The sequence below is a fragment of the Schistocerca americana genome, chromosome 1, assembly GCF_021461395.2.
Source record: "Schistocerca americana isolate TAMUIC-IGC-003095 chromosome 1, iqSchAmer2.1, whole genome shotgun sequence".
NCBI lineage: Eukaryota > Metazoa > Arthropoda > Insecta > Orthoptera > Acrididae > Schistocerca > Schistocerca americana.
In genome coordinates this window covers 838,116,290-838,140,769 of record NC_060119.1, presented here as the reverse complement: position 1 = coordinate 838,140,769, position 24,480 = coordinate 838,116,290, and the positions used below count along the sequence as shown (strand labels likewise).

Here is a 24,480-nt window from a genome sequence, read left to right as displayed (position 1 = left end):
CAACTCATCTTAATTACAGACCTCGGATGATGCTTTACTTCAATAAAGCGAAACGAGTCTCGTGAAAAAAATCACACATTTTTGTAGTGGCAACGACAGAACTAAGTACCCTCAAGGATTAGGTACGTACTTATTATTTTTGCAAATAAAATAAAATTTCAAGTTGTCGGCTTAAAGAGGCTTCACTGTATGTTATGATGTCAACGTCAAAGTCGCAAGATATGAAATACTTGTCTGCGAGAAACTTGCGCATGTACTGCCAGCACATCGGTGCTGTAGAGTTTGCAACGCGTTTATCCTCGTAGGAAAACAATTGATGACATGAAGGAGAGAACTGTGCTTTGTTTTGCTGTGGGTGCGAGTTTTACGGCTGCCGCAACCCTGAAAACAGTTCACTATCTGTGCAGTCCTCCCGGTGTGGTGGGCGTGGCTACAGTCGGGCGCGACTGCTGTTGCGTGGGCTGAATAATTCACAACGCCGGGGGGCAGATCTCCACCTCTTCCAACTCGAGGCGCCGTGATTTTGCTTTCAGCAGTTGTAAACAGAGTGGATTGCAACCACACCCATCGCTGTCTCACCTCGTTTGCACCACGCGAGTTGACTTTTGGCGCTTGCTTGCTGTACGAATTATCAATCTGTGTTCTTGTTCTTGTTCTTGTTTGTAGCCTTATTGCAGTTTCATTACTTGTGGTGGCACTAGAAAAAAAGCAACCACCGCCGTCTGTCGTTAATCTTGTATATGTGGTTAGTAGACGTCGGCAAGAAACTGTAACGTATCACTCTGAGACTGCGCGGGATTGGTCTCAGATTCCAATTCCCTATGTGCAGATTTCCTAATTACACAGAACGCAGATTAGCTGCGTTGGTAAATATGAGGTCCTTTTTCTGTTTATCCGGTAGCCACATTTTCGTTTCTCAGCTGGGATACCAAGATAGGCAGCATACCTTGGTCAAACATAGTGTGTGAATGATGATGAAGATTAGGATATAACCTCTCGAGACGGATCGCAAGTCAGGTGCTGTCTGACAAGGATGGCTAAAGAAATTGATCATGTCTTTTTCAAAACAATGGTTCAAATGGCTCTGAGCACTATTGGACTCAACATCTGAGGTCATCAGTCCCATAGACTTAGAACTACTTCAACCTAACTAACCTAAAGACTTCACACACATCCATGCCCGAGGCAGGACTCGAATCCGCGACCGTAGCAGCAGCGCGGTTCTGGACTGAGGCGCCTAGAACCGCTCGGTCACAGCGGCCGACTTCAAAAGAATAATCCTGCATTTAATCACAAAATGCAGGATTTAAAGGCCGGCATTTGATTCATTGCTGATATTTGATTTATCTACATCATACTCCGCGAGCCACCAAACGTTGTGTGGCGAAGTGTACTTCTGGTACCACTAACTGATTCCCCATTCCCTGTTCCACTCGCCAATAGCGCATGGAAAGAATGATTGTTAGTAAGCGTCTATATTAGTTTTAATTTCTCGAATTTTCTCGTCGTTGTCATTTCGCGAGACATATGTGGAGGAAGTAACATGCTGTCCGACGCTTCCCAGAAAATGTTCTCTCGAAATATCAATAGAAAACCTATCCGTGATGCTTAGCATGGGGATAAGGCCATTCCGTGAATACATATAAACAGCTCGACTTGCTGAGATGCTTTGCGTTTGTGGCAGCTTTGTGAGTCGTTAAAGTCTCTGATGATGTCTCCAGCATTTGGAGATGAAACGTTAGGCAGAGAATTATGTGTTGGACCATGCCCTTAGGACCATAAATATCAGCAGTAACACATCCTGCATTTGCCTTAAGCGATTTAGGGGAATCATGGAAAGCTCCAGTTAGGTTCCCCCGACTTCGATTTTAACCCTTCCATTCCCGAATGTGAGTCGAACGTCTCTTTCGGTTTGGCGATGAGGGCAGTAATGTGCCGTGTAGTGCTCGCCAGGGAAACCAATAAATTCATTCGTGCAAATGAAAAGTGAAACGCTAAGTGTCATATTCTACAAACAACACTATTCCCAAGTCTGGAGGAGAGAGGAAGATAGGAAGCAGACCAAGAGGACTTGAGCGTACTGCATTTTAAAGATTGTCAAAATACATTGTTGTCTTACGTGACTTAGTAAAACGTATCGGTAATAGACGTTGTGGCGACATAAATACTTCAGAAACAAACCTCATTTTACGCACCTACAGAGTCAAGAACGAAAATGATTAAGGCAACACAAATAATTGGCAAATAAATCAAATTGAGTCACGTAGCTTTGTTTTAGGTGGAGTTATAATTCTGTCAATATGATATACTGTACCACAATGGCACTATTTTCATAGTACCCCATCTGATGTCGCTTAAATCTCTTTTGTTCACGACAAATGATTTGATCTAACATGATCTCACTTACTTTTGTATAAATGAAAGACTGAAAGAAATAAAGTTGGACGATAGAGAGGAAAAACGGAATGACGATCTGACATTGGTGGTGAATAGGGGGAGGCAAAGCAGAAGGATAACAAGCAAAATAGGAAAAGAAAGGTTTCATGACCTGTTTATTAACAGATTTGTCATAGTTACGGTTCATGTGTCTAGCGAATAGTTCGGAGCCAACTGATTCTTTCTCATGCCTGACATACTAAGGCTGCACTGAAAGTGCTTGATTTTAATAACAAACTTCTAAACGGCAATACATGCCTTACAGAGTTATCGCAGATGACTGTCACAACCAACATGTGCCTACTTAGCAAGTCAGAATCTTGAGTCTGACTTGCTAAGTAGCCACATGTTGATTGTGACAGTCATTTGCGATAACTCTGTAAATTATATGTTGCAGTGTTCATGTTTGTTATTAACATCAGGCATTCTCAGTGCAGCCTTAGTAGGTCAGGCTTCAGAATGAATTCGCCAAACGTACTACATGCAACTGTGGCAGATTTACAGACTTCCAGCATGTTAGAATGATTGTAGGTCAGCAACTTCTGTTAATCAGTACAACGAAAAACCAGCTTAAGTTGTAAATTTCATTTTTTCTATTTACTCGATTACTAGTCTCGGGCCGGGACCCATTTTCAAATCATCGTGACAGATAGACCAAATTGTACTTCGAAAAATATAAAAACCGTGTCAAAAATAAATACGTATTATGAAGTGCAAATGAACAGTTACAACGCGTTTTGACTAACTGCCACGAAGATTTGAAATTAGGTCCCGGCCCGAAACCAGTCATCGAGTAAAGGAAAAAAAATGAAATTTGCAACTTTGTTATAGCATGACAGGTTTGCTTCATCAAATATTAAAAAAGATTGCTGGTCCTGTACCATAAAAATGTTGAAACTGAAGAAAAGGAAGATTAGTCTTTTTAGTTGAAAATATGTGCTGCACTGGTATTCGGGACCGGATCTCCTGCAGTGACTACTGCACCATCCAGACAACTTGTCATTGCAACTGTACGGACTACTCAAGCACGCCTCCCGTCAGACCCAAATTCTCAACTTTCCCACACACTACTGATGTAGTGCCACTTGCCTATTTCCCTCATTACCAGCTGCATTTCGCCCATTCCTGTGTGAGTTCTAGCGAGGTATACATCCGCATTGAAGTGTTCATTGGTCGTCCTCGCCTTAATTATGTATGTGGTGTTTGTTCTTCCAGGCATGTACGAAAGAACAGACACTATTTCGATCCTGCAGCCACTATGAATGAAGACACGAAGGAATTAATGACATTAGCTGCCAGTGGGCATTGATTTAAATCAATGGGGAAAGTTGAAAATTTGTGGCAGACCAGGATTAGAACCTGTCTCTCCTGCTTACTAGACAGGTGCGCTGACCACTGCCTCATCTGGACACAATGGCCATAATGGGCAAGGGACACTACGTCAGTAGTGAGTGGACAAATTGAGCTATTCGGTCTGACAGGAGGCGTGATAGGGTAGTCCGTGCAGTGTGATAACCACTGTGTCCAGATGGTGCAGTGCTTAACGCATCAACTTAGTAAATAGGAGACCCGGGTTCGAATCCCAGTCTAGCACAAATTTTCAACTTACCTCATTGATCTGAATCAATGCAGACCAGCAGTTAATATCATTAATTCCTTTGTGTCTTGATTCATAGTGGCTGCAGGATCAAAGTGGTGTCTGTTCTCTCAGACATGTCTGGAAGAACTGAAACCCCGTCTGCACACAGGGCTTGACTCTGCCTGTAGTTCAAAATCGTTCAAATGGCTCTGAGCACTATGGGACTTCACATCTGTGGTCATCAGTCCCCTAGAACTTAGAACCACTTAAACCTAACTAACCTAAGGACATCACACACATCCATGCCCGAGGCAGGATTCGAATCTGCGACCGTAGCGGTCGCGCGGTTCCAGACTGTCGCGCCTAGAACCGCGAGACCACCGCGGCCGGCTCTGCCTGTAGTCACTAGTATTGTTACCTGCCGCTACACCCCTGGGACTGCTCCAGCAGCGCAAATGAAACTCCTGGCATTTAATGCTATAACCGTTCGGACGAACTGTCCGTCTGTGTGGTCCACGCGTATCAAAATTCGTTCCGTCACCGCTAAAGAAACACAAGACTCCGCCAGATACGCACATGCATTGGATAGCCTCTCCGCCAGTGTGGTTAGCGATCTTATCACAAGCCCAGCAGCCCCAGAAAAATAAAACATCGAGCTCATTCGGCGGGTTTCCATCTGTAACACGCAACACTTTAAGACAGCCACCATATACGGAGGAAACTAGAACACGTCACAGTTCCTGCGACACCTCCGCCCCTTGGCCGGTTCGGGTGCCTTGGACACATTCCTGTAGCCTATATGGCTGGGTCTCGCTTGCCGCAGATGTATCGCACCATGCTCGTTGGGCATGAGGCGAAGCTGGCAGACATAGCGGATGCAGTAACACAGGCCGCCGCCCCACAGTGTGATCTAGAGCATCCGCTAGAAGCCGGCTGGAAGACGTCACATCTCGACTTCACACGGCTAGTCACGGACTACGTGATGACCACAAGCCATTGTTTTTTGGACAACATGGTTGTGGAGATGATGTATGATTAATCAATTATTCAAAAACAGTCTTACTCGCATTTATTACTATTATACCGCCAACCGGTTTCAACCCGACGTAGGGGTCATCTTCTGGGCGTTTACATCATTGGTCGACTGCTGGTGGTGTCACTCCTGTCTACATAACGACATGAAACTATCCTAAACTAGTTTCCAGCCGTTGTGACACCACCAGCAGTCGCCCAATGGTGTAAACACCCAGAAGATGACCCCTACGTGGGGTTGAAACCGGTTGGCGGTATAATAATAATAAATGCGATTAAGACTGTTTTTGAATAATTGATCCTATCCTGCCGTTATGTAGACAGTGCAACACACATTCCGAGGTAATAAGACGGTGCGGAGCTTCTGTCCATGGGCCACCTAGACTTTACGGAATACCTAAAGTACACAAGGAAATAATGCCACTCTGCCCAATCATCAGCAACATAGGTGTACCAACATATAAAGCAATAAAACACCTGACAGCAATGCTCTGCCACTTAGTGGGCAACTGCAAACACCACATACGGAATTCTGCGGATTTTATCCAGCAGCCGCAGAGCTTCAGATTGGGCCAGAAGGGTTCATGGAGAGCTTCGATGTGGTGTCTTCCTTTACAAGGGTCCCTCTGAGAGACTCTGCATCGGTCTTGTCAGAGAAAAATTGGAGCCTGCGCTAATGAACCTGTTTGAAATCATCATTATGGGAACCTACCTCCCATTTGACCAAAACTGCTGTCAACAAACAGAAGGACTTGTGATGGGCTACCCTCTAACACTAATGGTAGCCACCATATTTGTGGAGGCGTTTGAGGAAGAAACCCAGGAGTTAGCAGTCGAAAGTCCACATGATTTCTTCGATATGGAGATAATACGTTCGTAATCTGGCTGCACAGACGACATTATCTACACGATTTCCTGCAATATCTTTTGTAATCTGTGGCATGAATTTTGTTGTGTTTACTCATAATATGCTCCTTTGTATGGGCTGGACGTAATGATTGATCTGGCATCGCCTGCATGAGCGCAAATCGTTCTGGATAAGAGTATAATCTACACTGTGCAAAACGCATAGCTGGCTAGCCCAATAAAGATGTATATGTATATGTTAGTAGATAATGGTGTAAAGGTATACCTGAAAGAGAATGATACGAGAGCTAGTTCGTTTTCAACCATCGATCGGTTGTGTATTTTTTACCACAGAAAAATCTGGTGATGTACTGTGTAGTATTTCTAGTATGTGTGCCTATTGTGTCACATTGCACTTTTCAATTCTGAGTACACAGTGAGAGTGTAAATACGCATAGAAACAGTGAAGTCCTGCTGACAGGTTTCGCCTGATTTCATGCAGCCCGTATAACATAACTGTCATGCGTATCCTTCTTCATGTCATTTATCTGCCGCATACTGCAGGGGCAATAAAGACATTCCAGCAGCGTTTCCGGTAGGAAGTGTTTGATCACCGACCATACAGCTCCATCTGATTTTCATCTCTTCGCTCACATGTACCGCTGGTTATGATGACAGTATTTTTGCACAGACCATGAGGTGCAGATCAGCTTCGCGAATTGGCGGATATTGCAGGCGTCTGTCTTCTGTGACGAGGGTATTAGAAAGCTCAAAATACGCTGCGATAAATTAATTCGGAACGCTAGCTATGCAGAGAGGAAGCTCGAAAGTGTAGCTAAATGTTGCAAATAAACGTTTTCTTGATTTTCACTGTGGTTTCTATTTCGCGACCGATCGTAAGTTGAGAAAAAAAAGCCTTCGTAATTGCTGGTGCTATTTGTTTATTTTGTAGCGGTATTTCGTTGCTTGTGGTTGTTACACGGGCCGGCTGGCGGTTGCAGGCATCATCTGCGCCGAGGGAGCGCTGTGGCGCGACCAGCGCAAGTTCGTGGCGAGCACGCTGCGCAACCTGGGCATGGTGAAGGCGGGGCCTCGCAGGGAGCGCCTGGAGGCGCTCGTAGCGGACAGCGTCGATTACTGTCTGCAGGTAGGTGCGCCCCTGCACTGAGGTGGTGGTACGTGTAATGTGCGTAACCTGCACCACTGCTTGCCTATAACTGCCATGCAATTCAACACGTTAAGAGACGTTTATCACCAACGAGGAATGCGTTCTGTCTGTCTATTTAACAACCACAGAGCTTCGTACGACCAGTTACGATACTTTTGGACAGACAAGTTGCGTGACTACCTTGCGATGTTTTTTTTTTTTCGTATTTTAGGGCCAGAGTCATGTAACAACGTCTGAATGATATTTCCACCATTTGGCTGTACGAATTTCTTTATTTTATATTACTATTATGATTTCAGCCTTCAGCCTTTATCAAGTAAGCAGGGTTGGTAGTTAGACTTTGTTAAGTGAAGCCATCGTCGAGATATATTGCACTGGGTATCCCAGCGGGTAGATAAGTACACAAATTTCGGTGATTTTGCACTCATCTACACTCTGGCATACGCAGTTCAATAGATATTGACGATGACCTCACTTAAAGTCTAATTATACTCAACGTTGTTGTACTTTATAATGGGTTAAGGCCGAATTCATGACAGTAACACAAAATAAAAAAAGTTTGAACAGTCAAATGGTGGAAATATCATTCAAACACCTTGAAACATATCTACTTTTTTGGTTCCTTGTTATGCCCTCACCTCAGGACCACTACCTCTCATCTCATAATGATTGCAACAAAAGTTCTCACTTACCTTGTCTCGAGGCTGTGCTCCTCCTTTAAACCAAATGATTTGCAAATTATTTTGTCAGCCTCGTTACACATCTATGTATATTGTGCGCAGAGTGGAGGGTAGCTCGTTGCAAAAGTGGGCAGCACCAACAGAGATGGAGTTGGTGAATCATGTGGTTTGATGGATAGCCACAGCTCCGATACTTGGTAAGTAAGACTTTCGTGTTAGCAGAAGAGCCAACACCGTGTTACAAATGGAGGCCGAAATGCACGCGTTTTAGCTCACGCAGGCTGGCGTGAGGAGGGAACAACTATACTGACGTGAGGTCTGGAACATGACAAGGAATGAGAATTCAGAAACAGGACATAATTAGTTTGATACTTAACTTTAATCCATTAATGATGATCGTCGCTCTTGACGGTACATGAGTCACAATATTATCTGTTCAGAAGACGTTCTCGAAGATAGTACTTATAGTAACTGAATATGGCGCCTTGCTATGTCGTAGCAAATGACGTAGCTGAGCCGGCCCAAGTGGCCGTGCGGTTAAAGGCGCTGCAGTCTGGAACCGCAAGACCGCTACGGTCGCAGGTTCGAATCCTGCCTCGGGCGTGGATGTTTGTGATGTCCTTAGGTTAGTTAGGTTTAACTAGTTCTAAGATCTAGGGGACTGGTGACCTCAGAAGTTGAGTCCCATAGTACTCAGAGCCATTTGAACCATTTTGACGTAGCTGAAGGCTATGCTAAACTCTCGTCTCTGCAGACAAGAGCGTATGCAGGCAGTGAACCATCGCTAGCAAAGTCGGCTGTACAACTAATGCGAGTGCTAGGGAGTCTCTCTAGACTAGACCTGCCGTGTGGCGGCGCTCGGTCTGCAATCACTGATAGTGGCGACACGTGGGTCCGACGTATACTAACGGACCGCGACCGATTGAAAGGCTACCACCTGGCAAGTGTAGTGTCTGGCGGTGACACCGCAAAGACCTTTTGTTTGCAATCAGTATTAAATGAGAGGTAGTCACACTGACGTTCGTGCACACTAAAAACCTGAAAAAGTAGACATATTTCAGTTTGGTCACGTAACCTGAAGATGGAGAGAGAGAGAGAGAGAGAGAGAGAGAGAGAGAGAGAGAGAGACGGATATCTCCTTCCGTCTTACGTTTGTATTTTTTATTTTAAGCTGGTAACACATCAGCAAACGTATAAAACACAACACTTCGAAAACTTTCGCATGCATAACACGACAGGCAGACACTTGGAGTACATATACGTTCCATGCGGAAGAGGGCGGAGGATGAGGGAAGGGGGGGGGGGTAATCTGTTGGACAGAAAAAGCATCCGGCCACCCCTTAAATTATCACGCCAAATCCGTAAATAACCATGTCGGTCCTGCGCCGATGCGGGAAAAAGGCACAAGAAAAAGAAAAAGATTGACCTGCTCATTAACATTTAATTCATTGTGCTATTTCGTAATCGGTAAATGCCCAAGCATAGCGCCATTCAAAACACAAATTACCTCATGAAAATTCTTGTGGATGTATTCCCCTGACGTAGACCGCTGAAACTTGGTCGAAATGCCCTTTATTTTAGTCTTTCAAGTGTTTTACAAGATGACGGGGCAATACACCCAGAAGGGTTTTAATGAGACTGACACCGGACGCGGGAAATAAAAATTCACAAAAGTGTATTAGGTATGGCTAGCATCTAAACTGATCTGTACACATTATATTGGTAAAAATTCAGTAAATGATATGTGAAATAGGCATTTATCCAACTGAGTAGCTGAATGCTGGATTTACGGGAGTTGAAATCCGTACTGTATGCTAGTTACTGATAGCATCAGACTACAATGAAATTTTCCTCACTCAGTTTTTTGAGCACAGGATTTATGATGGTGAACGTATTATGAAAAAGATGCAAAGGGGAAAAATGTAGCGTGGAATGTGAGCAATGTGTCGCCTTAACTGAAACTACCTGTTTAATCAGCAGCTAATGTTTAGCTCTGGCAGAAGGATCTGGAGACACTCGGGCAGGGTTTCTAACCTACTGCAGACGTTGTGCTAGACTCGTTAGTATCGTAGAGAACAGTATGTGGTGGCAATGATCCACCATGTCACAATAACTGACAGATAGTAATATAAATGAACGCGGAATTGAAAAGCAGCTCAAATCACTCGCTAAAGGAAAGACCACAAAACCTGATGGCCCACCCGCTAGGTTTTATATTGAAGTTTCGGAGGAAATGGGTGAACTGAACCTACTGAAAAGAGCTTCGGCTGTCACCCGTGATGTAGATGTTGTGGTGTGTAGCGTCATACATGTGGAAACAAGACAGCGGACTGAGAATGTTGAAATCTGATGAGGACTGGATCCACAAGGTTAGTGAAATTTTTGAATTTTGTCATACCGATTTATGCTGTTAAAGTACTATTTATTGCTATTGCAGTTTCCACACATGGTGATTGCCACGCATTTTGAAACAAAATGCACAGTGGTTACGATATCTATTAATCAAAGTTTACAAACGAAAATTCGGTGCTGCTTAAGTAGGAAATGGAACCCACTCAACAACGTACAGTGACATGCTGGAACATGTTTTCCAGCTGTGTGAAACCAAATACATGTTGGGGTATAAATCTACCCACTGTTCCATACACCATGCGAGCACAAGTGAAAAAGCTGATAAATAACGGCGAACAACAAACATGATAGTAAAACAACATCCATTATAAACAGTAATTTTACAATTGATGTATCAGTTACGATTAGATGTCTTGCATTGCTTACCTTTAATTCATTTTCTCAGTAGCATTTTTTTATTTTATACTTCTGTCACTTTTGTCCTTCCTTTGTATACGTTTTACGAACTATATGATACTGGCTCTATACACAGGGTGTCCATAATTAAAATTCCGTTTCCAAACTCTGTAGAAAGAGAAAAACTGCTCAAAATGACATCAAATTTGAAAAGTACATTATTTAAGCAGGGCAAATGTCACAAAAAAATTTAACCAAAATTTTGCCAATAGATGGCGTCATAAGTGTCAGTATGAAACGTCCCCTTGGAAAAATTATAAATGACTGTGCTTAAAATGACACAATATTTTTAGCGCAACGCAATCTGACTTTCAATAATCCCTATGGCCCTGACTAACACTAAACTATACCTTTCACAAATCACTTACCTCACAAAAATCTTCGTTACTCGAACTACTGAAATACAGCGAGCACCACTATTGCCAGCTAAATAAAAGATTGAAACTACTGAAGGCACTAACTACTGATAGGCACAGTTATCAAATGAAAGATTTTGATAGAGAACAAACAATGTATTTACCTTAATAGTGTTCAAAAGTCATAATACATATAGCAGTTCATGACATCCAGTCTTACAAATTTACTGTCTCTGTTGGACACACGTCCAGATCATCCGCTCTCAAAATTCCGCCATCTCCCTCCCCACATCCACCACTGCTGGCGGCTCACATCCAACTGCGCAACGCTACGCGCTGTTAACAGCCAACTGCCCAACACTACAATAGCATATACTCCAACAATGCAAACCAACCACAGCCTTCACGCAGCACAGTCAGTGATTTTCATATAGAGCGCTACGTGGCGTTCCCAACATAAAAACCTAAACAGCCTACTTACATAGCCCCCATGCTCCCCACAAAAAAAATTTACAAATTGTTTTGGGCAGTGGCCAATACAGATTTGACGAAAATTTTCATAATTACAATAACAATGGTATCCAATGCACACACTTATTGATACAATGTTGGTCAAAAGCTAAAATTTTCTCACAGTCCATAAAGACAGTACTGATCATTCATCACAGTATTAATTACAATTTTATGCACAAAGTCTGAGCATTAAAAGAAAATGCACACGAAAGTAGTGGATTTCCATGCACTCTTGAAGAAGTAGTGTTGTCCTTCCAACGGAAAGACAGTTCTGACTCTTGACATGCAGACAGGTAATGGGCCACAATAGAGCAAACCCACAGCAGAGTCAGTCGAACTTTTGAAGAATATTGGTAGGTAGGTCATTACAGAGCAGACCTACTGTAGTCCTCGTAGAGATTATGGTATTGGTGGGCCACCAGAAGTGCAGAACCACTGCAGTCCTTGTAGAAATAATGGTATTGGTGTGCCATCAAAGATTCAGACCCGCTGTAATCCTTGTAGAGACGGTCAGCAGCCATCTGTTGCGACTGTCCAGGTGCACAATCACCATCGAAGAGTCTTGCGGACAATATCGCAAGTCCATAAACCACCACTTGTGCACTCACAAAGTTTTTGGAATTGTCCTTAGAACCAGCAATGCTGTTAACCAGTCCCTCGCTGAATTATTAACATACGTGCAAACACTATCAGTCCCTACTTCTCACATATTGTCAATATACTATTACCAACAGAAACATTTGCAGTGAAATGTAACTTACAAGTTACTTAATTTGATGAACTGGTGTCAATTACAATTTTATAACATAAGAATACAATAACAAAGGTACAAAATACATCATTAAAGATCATAACAATACAGATAACATTTGTAGTAAAACAGGCTTTACAAAAGAATAGAAATAAACATGTACATCAGTGTTACAAGAATTATGACATAAGTACATACATAAAAGATCAGAATAACTTTTGAAACATCAACTTCACACATGAGCATTAAAACAAAACAGAATAAATAAAGTCTAAACATCTTTACAATGTAAATAACATATTTTTAATGCAAATTATATTTGAGGATAACAGTATTCCTCATCATAGTGAATGTAGCTTAGTATTAGAAAAATTCTACAACATAAATCTTATTAGCTAAACACATAAAGACAGGAAAAACACAAATTCACATAGCGTAATAACACAAAAGTACAGGACAGGGTTTGTTTTCAGTGTGACATTTGGTACTGCAGTCCAACCCAAAACTTCATTCCATAGATCTTTCCTCTTATTTCAACATTTGTTTCCACCAAAAAAAATCCTACCCAAGCATGCTTTCTGTGTTCTGTTCACATCCTCTTTCAAAAATAGTTTTTCTCCACTGTACACTACTTTTTTTGGCCAAACCATTTTCTTATAGCTTCTCAACGCATTTCTTCCAATTCATCACAACTCATTCTTTTATATAGCCTACCCCATCTTAAGCTAACTTAAATCTACTGAGCTCAGATACATATACTAAGGGACGAGGCAATGCAGCAGTACAAAACAATTAACACAAACAGCAATGACAAAAAAATGCAAATTGGTAAAGCAAGCAGCAGCATATTTAAATTAGCAAAGCAAACGCAACATTACAGCTAATATGAGGCAATGAGCAGCAACAAGAAAAATAAATCAGTAGTAAAACTGGCTTAACAGAGTAACACAAAGTGAAATTCAGTAGCGCTATGCCTGGCAAACAGCAGCAGCAAATGCAATAACTTACATCTAAACATGACAAACCCACAAGCAGAAAAAAACAGTACACTAACGACAACAATGCAGATAAGGGAAATGTACATTCACATCTTAATGTCTATGTAATTAAAGTGGTGCACCACAAAAAGTTATTGTACAAAAAATTACCAAGTGCTTGAAAAGAAAATTATACATGCAGTTATTGTTATTAGTCCCTTCTTGTTGTTCTTTCCTTTCCAAGTGCTCCTTTTTCGAAGAATGTGGATCATAAAATTATTATTTACTAGATCTGTTGACAGAAAGTGTTCACATTAGCAAATGCATTTAATTTCATTTTATATAACTAATGCTGCAACACAGCTGGAAACCAGATATCAAATGAAATAAGCAACTATGTAAAGCAAAGCGTAAAAACATCATTCAATAGCCGTATGGCATTTCATAAGTCAGTAGAAATTCTCTCACGTCTCATGGAAAGACACTTGTCATAATCAGGTGTGCAGATGTAAGAATATTTCCCATCAACTCATAACCGTATCACCAAGTAGCACAAAGTACGTGCTCCACAGTATAATCATATCTTTCCAAGTAATAGTGTGTCATATTTGGGATGCTTTCTACAAAGGAATGTCAATAGCAAGGTTAATGGCCTCTTTTTCTCCACCTAATCGCTTTTTCTCCAGGCGGCTGGCACAGCTGGCCGCTCACAGTGCATTACGTCAAGGTCACTTGGCTTTCATACCGAAGTATTTACGACAGCAGTTTGCACTACGGTAACAGTCTCATATAAAAAATATTTCATAGGTCGACAATTTGCGTTACAAATGTGTAGAAACAAAATCCTATAAATAGAACAGTGTCCAAAAAATTTTCATCGGCATTGTAATACATTCACGCATTTACACACATTTCATAACTCGATTCTTGGTTTCCAACATCCTTTTTCACAAATGGCTCTGAGCACTATGAGACTTAACATCTGTGGTCATCAGTCCCCTAGAACTTAGAACTACTTAAACCTAGCTAACCTAAGGACATCACACACATCCATGCCCGAGGCAGGATTCGAACCTGCGACTGTAGCAGTCGCGTGGATCCGGACTGAGCGCCTAGAACCGCTAGACCACTGCGGCCGGCCTTTTTTCACAAATCAGCGTCCCTAACCACTACTCATTATTCCTTACCTTATTATACATATTCGTCGACATTCTCCAGTATTTCATCATTATAAATATGTAGTATAATCAGATTCCTCATATAGCATCAGCTTATTGGTTATAAACATACCTCAACAGCATAATACACATCGTCGTCGTAAAAATAACATCATAACACCTCAGTCAAATCTCAAAATCGTCGTAGTTTTCTGCAATAATTTCAAAACCTAAAAAGAATTCTCTGCTCATTTCAATAGTGTCATCTACCTCAAACTCTAAAAATCATGATCTCATACCAAATACATCATTCAAAGCTCTCATAGTATCACAATGGTTCCGAAAAATATGAAGAGTTCACACAGTACAGACAAAATACAATTTCGTAAGTGTGAAGTTACCTTGCTGTGTAATTACGTAAACATCTGTCACTGGCGTAGCACAAAAAATGTTTGTCTCTCTCAGTTAAATGATCAGATAGCTGTGTAATTCTGTCTTACAGATATATGGTACCGATGTGTAAAGTTGTATAAGCAAATACCATATTAGCTAGGGCTCCTTGTGCTTGCCACACACATGGTACACAAAGTAAGCGTGTACCCCCCTGAGCATTTATGTAATTATACCCTCAGGTGTTACAGATTACAGCAATGGAATGAAATATATCACGGAAAGCCTCTGTATCTTTGTAATTCAAAAATATTTAAAAATAAATGTTTTAAGCACACAATTAATCACTCAAATACGTGTACTGTAGCGCTAAACTGTGCGTCTTGTAAGATAATTCTGTCGAAGTGTCGTAGTTATCGTCCTCTGCAAGCAAAGTTCTGCAGAAGTCAATGTACTTACCTCGTAATAAACTAAAGGGAAGTGCTATGCGTATAGATATCGTAGTTATTACGTACATTACTGTGATCAAGAAAGTACTGTACTGTAACGTATTGTTGTGCTACGAAAAAGGCTATCTCATTGTATCTATACCACAAAAGTTACTACTAAAACTTGTTTTACTTTCCAGAAGAATTCAGAAAAACTGCGCAGATATAAAGCAGATACAGCACAAAAGCAACAATGTAATTGTGTCACACATTAGTAGCGTCGTGATATAATCGTGTAGCTGTCAAAGAAACCAAATAGTAAGTCATCTTTAATCTCACAGAAAGTACTTCAAATAAAGAATGTCTTTTCAAGTTACCTAAAATGTTGCATTAAAATTTCATTAGCAGTATATGTACTAAGTATGTAAGCCTTATAGTCGTTACGTAATCGTGAAACTAACAAGCAAGAGTGTACAAATAACAACACCATGTCGTCTGTTCACTATAACAATGCATTCGTAATTTCTGTTTAAATAAGTTCTCTTGGTTCTTGACTGGATATTTAACTTCAAACATTGTTGCATGTTCACAGTTTCTAAGTCTGACAAAGCATACTAGTAATGTGAAGTGAAAAGTTTTATGGCAAAGACAAAGTTAAAAAGCAGATTATCTTTCTATAAACGGTTTTACGTGTGAAATGTGGTGTAAACCTTTACTCTTCCTAGTACGCAGAATTTCAACTTCAACGCAATTATCATGTTGTATACGTCGGTAAGGATTGCTAAAATTTTCTATAGGTTAGCGTCTATGTTATTTTTCGCTGAGCCAGCCGGCGCACGTGGCTGCCTGCGGTGCGAGTCATTGTCTGTCTCTTTGTTGGCGCGTGTCGTTATTAGGATTAGGAGACCTGACGTCTACAAATTCACCTTGACGTGAAGGCCCTGACCTGTTTGAATGTCGCCAGTTCTGATGAAATTCAGGTCTGTTGTTATGTCGGTAGTTTACATAGTTTCTTGTTTGTCGGTCATGTGGTGGAGAAATTTCTCCCGGAATCGTAACTGCGGGGTGGACCGTTGCGCCTGAAGTTATTCTGTCACCCTTGATAATAATTATTTTGGTTCCCATATTGTCTGTTTCTCTGGTTGTCTCTGTGATAATCATTACCGCGGAGAGGTGATCTTTCCCTGTAATTATTACTACTCTGCCAACAGTTGTCATATGGGTGGTGTCTTTTTTGGTCACGATTTACGTTGTAAGAATAGCCTTGTCGTGTCCAGTTATTATTTCTTTCATCGCGGAATTGTGACAGATGTGACCCGTAATTGTTGTGTTCCTGTTTTCGCGTCCCGCGATTGTCAGTGTCAATTTCCAATTCTTGTAATAGTCGCTGAAAAGCTTCAATGTCGTCTTTGCAACGTCCTGCCAAAATAATATGTCGTAAATGTTCAGGCAATTTGATTAAGCAAATGCGGATGAGTTCTGAGGGGCTATATCGGTTTGACAGGTACTGATGCTTGTGCAACATGTCTTCAAAATATTTTACAAGACTGGAAAATTCAGATTGTTCGAAATGTTTCATCATTATGATGCTATGTTTTACTCGGTCTTCTGTAGCTTCATAGGAATATGCTGAGAGGAAGGCATGATAAAATTCTCCTTCACTGTGACAATCGTGAACGACCGATCGCATTCTTACAGCTGGTTCATTCTCTAAATAGCCACACATAAATTCTAATCTGTGCTCTAATGACCAGTTGGGAGGAAAACAATGAGAGCATTGATGAAGCCACGCTTGTGGATGAATGTCGTTGCCAGAATTCTTGAATGTTTTGAACTTACGTGTAGTAATAAACAACTTATAGTCAAAATCATCATGTCTGCGAGTCGCATGTCGGTCATTGTTACGTCGTTTCGGCGGTTCCATCTCAAAATTCGGTGTACCTTGCCAATTTCTTTCATAATTTCCGAAGTGCCCTGTGTTATTATTTTGTGGCTGTTCCGTATTTCGATGTCCTTCTTCCTGTATTGGAGCGCGAGTGTGCTCTGAAATATGTAATTCTTGTATTACTTGTGCTAACTGATCTTGTACTTCCCGGATTTCTCTTTTGTACTGTGTATTGATTTGATTCTGATTTTGTTTGAATTTTCTAATTTGTTCATACTCTTTAGTGCCATTAAAGACTACCGGTCTTGTGTCATTCAGAGTATCATCTACCTTCGTAGATAAATTATTTAGCTGATCCGAAAGTTCGACTACTTTCTCTGATAATGAACTAATTTCCTCCATATGTCTTTCTGAACCAATTTTCAGAGTATCTACTGTGTCCTTTAAGTTTTCCTGAGTTTTTGCAAGTTGTGTAACCGAATCGGTAGTTGCAACTGAGTCAATTTTAGTCCTCAAGGTCTCGTGATTTTCATGAACAATAGTTTGCAGTTCTTTGATGGCTTCTTCGTGATTCTGTAATGCATTTTCATGCCGCGAAAAAATAGGCTGAAAATGCTCACAAATTTGTGTTTTTAGATCATTACAGAGTTTTTGACATTTCGATTCGATGTTATGTAACTCAGTAGTTAAATCTTCACGGGTTTGTTCAAGTCTGGTGTCTAACTTTTGAAGCTGTTGTGCATTTGTCTCTGATTTTGTTCCATCGTGTCTAACTTTTGAAGAGTTTGTTCCATTGTGTCTAACTTTTGAAGCTTTTGTCCCATTTGTTGTATTATTTGTAATAACAATGCACTGGTGTCTGAAACATGTTCCTCAATGCTTTTCGGCAGTGAATTTGCACCGGCAACATTCACATTTTGACTAGCTAAAAATGTGTCTTGACTTATTTGAGAAAACGGTGAGGACCCAAAACCTGAATCTACAGTATTTGCGAGATTGTGTCCTGTCATTTCGGATTCCTGAGGCGAGCCGTTGCCGATCGATCGATCGATAATGCTTCCCTGTTCGCTAATTGTTTCACTGTCCACACCATTATTTTCAGCCTGCTCCATTTCCCTATGCACAATTACCAAGTTACTAGTATGAACATGTGTTAATTCATTACACGGTGGCGGTGACACACTGCTTTCGTCTTCACTATCATTTCTCAGTTTTCTTTGGAACCTAGTAATACGTTTTTCACACGCCATTATTGTCACAATATTTCACGCGACAACACAGAAAAGCACAATTTGAAGGGCAAAATAAGAAAACACCTTAACACAGCACTGAAAATATCTAGTTCATTGCAAGCACAGCTGCGAAATATTTGGTGCAAATCTACATGCATGCCACAACTGTTTTACTGTACAACAATGAAAAATTACAACTGCAAAGGAAATTCTCTCTATAATTACGCGCTAGCAATAAACAATAGCTACACTAATTACATAAACTACAAGAAAAAATCAGAAGATGCCAGTGAGGTATCCTCAGCTAAGGGTCGACATATGAAACGTCCCCTTAGAAAAATTATAAATGACTGTGCTTAAACTGACACACAATATTTTTAGCGCAACACAATCTGACTTTCAATAATCCCTTTGGCCCTGACTAACATTAAACTATACCTTTCACAAATCACTTACCTCACAAAAATCTTCGTTACTCGAACTACTGCAATACAGCGAGCGCCACTACTGCCATCTAAATAAAAGATTGAAACTGCTGAAGGCACTAACTACTGATAGGCACAGTTATCAAATGAAAGATTTTGATAGAGAACAAACAATGTATTTACCTTAATAGTGTTCAAAAGTCATAATATATGTAGCAGTTCATGACATCCAGTCTTACAGATTTACTGTCTCTGATGGACACACGTCCAGATCATCTGCTCTCAAAATTCCGCCATCTCTCTCCCCACATCCACCACTGCTGGCAGCTCACATCCAACTGCGCAACGCCACGCGCTGTTAACAACCAACTGCCCAACACTACAATAGCATATACTCCAAAATGCAAACCAACCACAGCCTTCACACAGCACAGTCAGTGATTTTCGTGTAGAGCGCTACGTGGCGTTACCAACATAAAAACTTAGACAGCCTACTTACAAGTATATGCGCACCAACAGGCGCACGACACACGGCTGTTCGTCAGCTTGGGTCCGAGGCGCTTAGCATGAGTGTCTCCATGAAAGATGGCGCGCTGCTGGTACAGCTCTTCTACAAAAACGATTACTGTGCGCTGGTAGCCTTGCAGAAGTTCCAGGCACTCAAGCATATGGAAAAAAATAATTGGTCCTATGTCAGCTAAGGGTCTCGAGAAATGATTACAGAATTCTAAAATACAGTTTCTTTTGAAGAGGAATGTGGCAGAGGGAGGAAGTAGTTAATCCAACGTTTGTCGAATATGTGGCCATACCATTGCAGGAGTAGTCGAGCAGTGATGTGGGAACATGAAGTGCATGGTAAACTGACCGATCTTTGGATATGGCTGCGAGCATATCCTGCATTACTATCCACACAAACTCACCAATGTCCAGGAGCTGCTTCCTGCTGACCAACCAGAAAGACAAACGTTTGCTCTGGAATTTCTGTCTCTCTTGGAAGTGGACAAGAATGGCCAGGAAACATTCTATGGACAGACGAAGCCCACTTCCATCTCCAAGGACATGTTAATGCGCAGAATTGCAGAACATGGGCAACGGAATATTCGCACTCACATCAACCAGTACCACTTTACTCTGCACGGTGACTGTGTGGTGCGCCGGCTGCTGTGGCCGAGCGGTTCTAGGCGCTTCAGTCCGGAGCCGCGCGACTGCTACGGTCGCATGTTCGAATCCTGCCTCCGGCATGGATGTGTGTGATGTCCTTAGGTTAGTTAGGTTTAAGTAGTTCTAAGTTCTAGGGGACTGATGACCTCAGATGATATTTCCCATAGTGCTTAGAGCCATTTGAACCATTTTTTGAACTGTGTGGTGCTAGTTGGCGAAGACATTTAACGTTGGGCCGTATTTTTTCGAGGAGTTGAACCCCGTGACTCCTGTCACTTGGACCGTCACAGGTAAACACTATGAGATCTTTTGGGCGCCAACGTCATTCGAATCCTTCAGCATCATGGAGGTGTGGGTAGGATCGTTTTTATGTAATATGGTGCTCCTCCACACATGGCACAGTCAGTGAAACGGCTGCTGAAGAGGCATTTCGGAATGCTAGAATTATCAGCCGTCATTTCCCTACAGCCTGGCCGTCCAGATCACCTGATTTTAATCCGTGTGACTTTTGGCTGTGGAATTATCTGAAAGATGTGTCCAGTGCTCAAATTACGAACGTATCTGAACTGAAGACACGCACTGCGCAACCCATTCTGAACGTGATTCCCGAGACACTCAGATCTGTTGTGGGACATACTGTTTCTCGATTTCAGCTTGTTTCAGAAAAGTGTGGATAGGATACTTAAGATGCCTTGCGCCAGTATCACAACAATTAGAAACTGATGTAATTTTGCTTTAAATGCGGTTTTTGGCCTCCGGACATTTAAAACCCGATTCCATCTTCCTTTTTGTGTGGTGTATGCTGTAGCAGGGAAAAGAAGGGAATCAACAGAAAAATGCATCTATAGTAGCAGAAAAAAGAGAATATGGTCTTGTTTAAAAGACTGTGGCTGAAAAGTACGGTACCAGCTGCCTTAGTGTACCTTCCTCAACACCTTTAAAAACGTTTTCATGCGAGCATATGTTCGCTTTTTTATGCCTAGGCAGAAGGAATCAGTGGCAGCTGGAAAGTAACGGGAAAGTAAAAAATACTGGAAGATAGTAAACAGTGATTGTAGTATAGGGAGAGGGAAGGAAACGATGGCAGTGACAGAGAAAGAGAGGGACACAATGGTAATGGAACTGTTGACAGTGGCTGAACAGTGCTAGGAAAAGAGTGAAGGAGTCAGTGGTAATGAGGATGGATTAAAGAGGAGAAAATCGAAGTGAGTGAGAGCCAATGATACTGAGAGACCGAGTGTATGATAATGACAATGACGAAGGAAGAGATAGTGACTGTGAGAAGAGACAGCAGCAGTGGAGAGGAATGAATGCGATAGTAGCAGTAAGAGAGAGGAAGAGGGAAACTGACAGTGAGAGGAGACAGTACTAGCAGCAGAGAACGAAGGATACTGTGGCTATCAGACAGGCGACGAGGACAGGAAGACACAAAGAAATAGTGATAATGAGTTGGGATGAACGAGTGATTGAGAATGGGCAAGTGGGAGTGAGTGGGAATAAGCGACTTACAGTGATGGTCTGATGAGTGTGAGTAATTTGTAGTTACAGTAGCCTGAGTGAAAGGTGGCTTGAATATCAAAAAGGGTGCGAATATGTTCACATAACAAAATTTTTGGAAAATTTTTTAAAGGTGCTGGGGAAGATAGAATGAGGCAGCTGGTACCCCACTTCGCAGTCTTTCAAACGGGAGCATACCAGCCTATTTCGTACTTCGATAGGCGCATTTTTCCGCTGGTATTTACTTTGCTTGTGTGTTATTCCACAGAATGTGTGCCGTAGCTGTAACGTATGGTTTCCAGCTCACGTCGTCGGCTGTTGCCGGTCGTTACTGTGAACGCCAGCGCCAGATTTAAGATTTCAGAGGACAGAGGCTCTTCTTCAGCCTGGAGGTAATTGGGCGGTATTTGTTTCATCCATGTGAGCAACTGGTGGTCTGGAATGACCATGCTGTTTTCAAAAGCGAGTGACTTTCACAGGATGACTGATATTTCCTACCACGTTTTACAGAAGAAGCTTCTGAGAGTGTTGGCAGGTAGCAACAATTATGAATGTTGAAAGGAAATGGCCATGGAAGTACACTCTGTCCCGAAGGACGAAAGGTCTGCATATTAAAATAATGCCATAAAACAGTTTTCGTTCACGAGGTCGGTGATGGGCCGGCAGCTCTCGTGTGGTGTTGAAGTCGCGTCCCGTCTGGGGCTGAGGTAGTGTTCCGAAATGTGTTTCTGATATCACTGGCTGATGATCCTGAGTGATCAACCAAGTCATTTTTACAGTTCGGAAAGTCTACCAGAAATTAATGTGCGTACTTGTGTGTCTGCATGGATTTATGCTAGGGTTCTTTCCGTTTTCTAGACGGATGTTGCCGTTATATGAGCGAGCACTTGCCCGCTAGGCAGTGTCCTTACATCAGATAGCGAAGCCAGTAGCTAACCGCATGGTGGTCTCTCACTGAACGACGCAGACTTGGCGAGGTTTAATTCAAATAAATTCCATTAGTTTGCGTGGACATTTAAAGAATTGACACAGTAGGAACTTTTCCTTTACTGACATCCAATTGTATTTCTGTTTTTTGTGTGGAGACTATCGGCGTAAATTTGAAGTGGTGTGAGACCTGAAAGTCGTGTACGTGTGCCAGTCCACTGGCCAGATCTCGGAATCTTTCAGAACTTTGTTGTCTTGCTACATGCCTTTGATATTGACAGTGGAGTAGTGAGAACTTGTCTCTAGAATCAAAGCGTGGGAGGCCATCCTTTTTAGATTGACTTGATAATGTAACAGAACGGAGGATTGATGCGGGTCATCCAATAAACGTTTCTAACTGATTCCGCAGAGCAATACATCACATGTGAGACGTGAGTTTCTACCAGCATATATAACTTACGGGAATGCAGCCGGATTACAGAGAAACTGGCATAGGCACGCGTATTCAGATACAGCGATATAAACAAGCAAAATACGGCGCTGCGGTCGACAATGTCTGTATAGGAAAACAAGTGTCTGGTGCTGTTGTTAGATCGGTTGCTGCTGCTACATGACGGGTTATCAAGATTAAGTGAGTCTGAACGTGGCGTTATAGTCGGCGCACGAGCAATGGGAGACAGCTTCTCCGAGTAGCGATGAAGCGGGGATTTTCCCGTACGATCATTTCACGAGTGAACCGTGATTATCAGGAATCCGGTAACACATCATATCTCCGACTTCGCTCCAGCCGTAAAAAGATCCTGAAAGAACGGTATCAACGGCGACTGAAGAGACTCGTTCAACTTGACAGAAATGCAACCCTTCAGCAAACTGCTGCAGATTACAACGCTAGGCCATCAAAAAGTGTCACCGTGTGAACCATTCAACGAAACATCATCGATATGGGCTTTCGGAGCCGAAGGCCCATTCCTGTACTCTTGATGACTGCAGGACACAAAGCTTTACTCCTCGCCATGGCCCGTCAACGCCGACATTGGACTGTTGATGACTGTAAACATGTAGTCTGGTCGGACGAGTCTCGTTTCAAATAATATCGAGCGGATGGACGAGTGCGGGTATGGAGAGAACCTCACGAATCCATGGACCCTGAACATCAGCAGGGGTCTGTTCAAGCTGGTGGAGGCTCTGTAATGGTGTGGGACGTGGAGTTTGAGTGATATGGGACCCCTGATATGTCCGTATATGACTCTGGCAGATGACATATACATAAGCATCTTGTCTGATCACTTGCATCCATTAATTTCCATTGTGCATTTCGACGGATTTGGGCAATTCCAGCAGGACAATACAACACCGCACATTTCCAGAATTGCTATTGTGGCTCCAGGAACGCTCTTCTGAATTTAAAAACTTCCGCTGGTCACCAAGCTCTCCAGACATGAACATTATTAAGCATATCTGGGATGTCTTGCAACGTGCTATTCAGAAGAGATCGCCGCGCCCTCGTACTCTTAAGGATTTTTGAACAGCCCTCCATGATTTATGGTGTCAGTTCCCTCCAGCACTACTTCAGATATAAGTCGAGTCCGTGCCACGTCGTGTTTAGGCACTTCTGCGTGCTCGCGGGGGCCCTACACGACATTAAGCAAGTGTACCAGTTTCTTTGGCTCTTCAGTATATAACGGAAGCTCAAAAGGCTGCTTTAGGTTCACTTAGAAACGATCTGGGTATTGTTATTTTACGTGCGGACAGGAACAATTCTACAGCTGTTCTTGAAAACCAGAACTACGTTCAAAAGATGCTATGTCTGCTCTTTGATCCAGCGTATTGCAGGATCGGTGCTGATCTGACTAGAAGTGTTGAGGGAGAGATTAGCAGCACCCCTAAGAAAAGTTTCTTGTCGCAGGAGATTATCAACCGTCTTAACAGTTTCTGTGCTGTTACTTTCAGGTTATAAGGCTTTCCCAAGGTCCATAAGACAGATTCATCTACATCTACATTTATACTCCACAAGCCACCCAACGGTGTGTAGCGGAGGGCACTTTACATGCCACTGTCATTACCTCCCTTTTCTGTTCCAGTCGCGTATGGTTCGCGAGAAGAACGACTGTCTGAAAGCCTCCGTGCGCGCTCGAATCTCTCTGATTTTACTTTCGTGATCTCCTCGGGAGGTATAAGTAGGGGGAAGCAATATATTCGATACCTCATCCAGAAACGCACCCTCTCGAAACC

General features: G+C 42.2%; 1 protein-coding gene across 1 annotated transcript in view; it reads left to right on the top strand.

Annotated features, from left to right (window-relative positions):
- Positions 1-24,480, top strand: part of LOC124546658 (cytochrome P450 306a1) — a 382,827-nt gene that overhangs the window by 258,573 nt on the left and 99,774 nt on the right. The window contains exon 3 of the mRNA XM_047125053.1: positions 6,895-7,040. Coding sequence (XP_046981009.1) covers positions 6,895-7,040 — 146 coding nt within the window. The remainder of the gene's footprint in view (positions 1-6,894; positions 7,041-24,480) is intronic.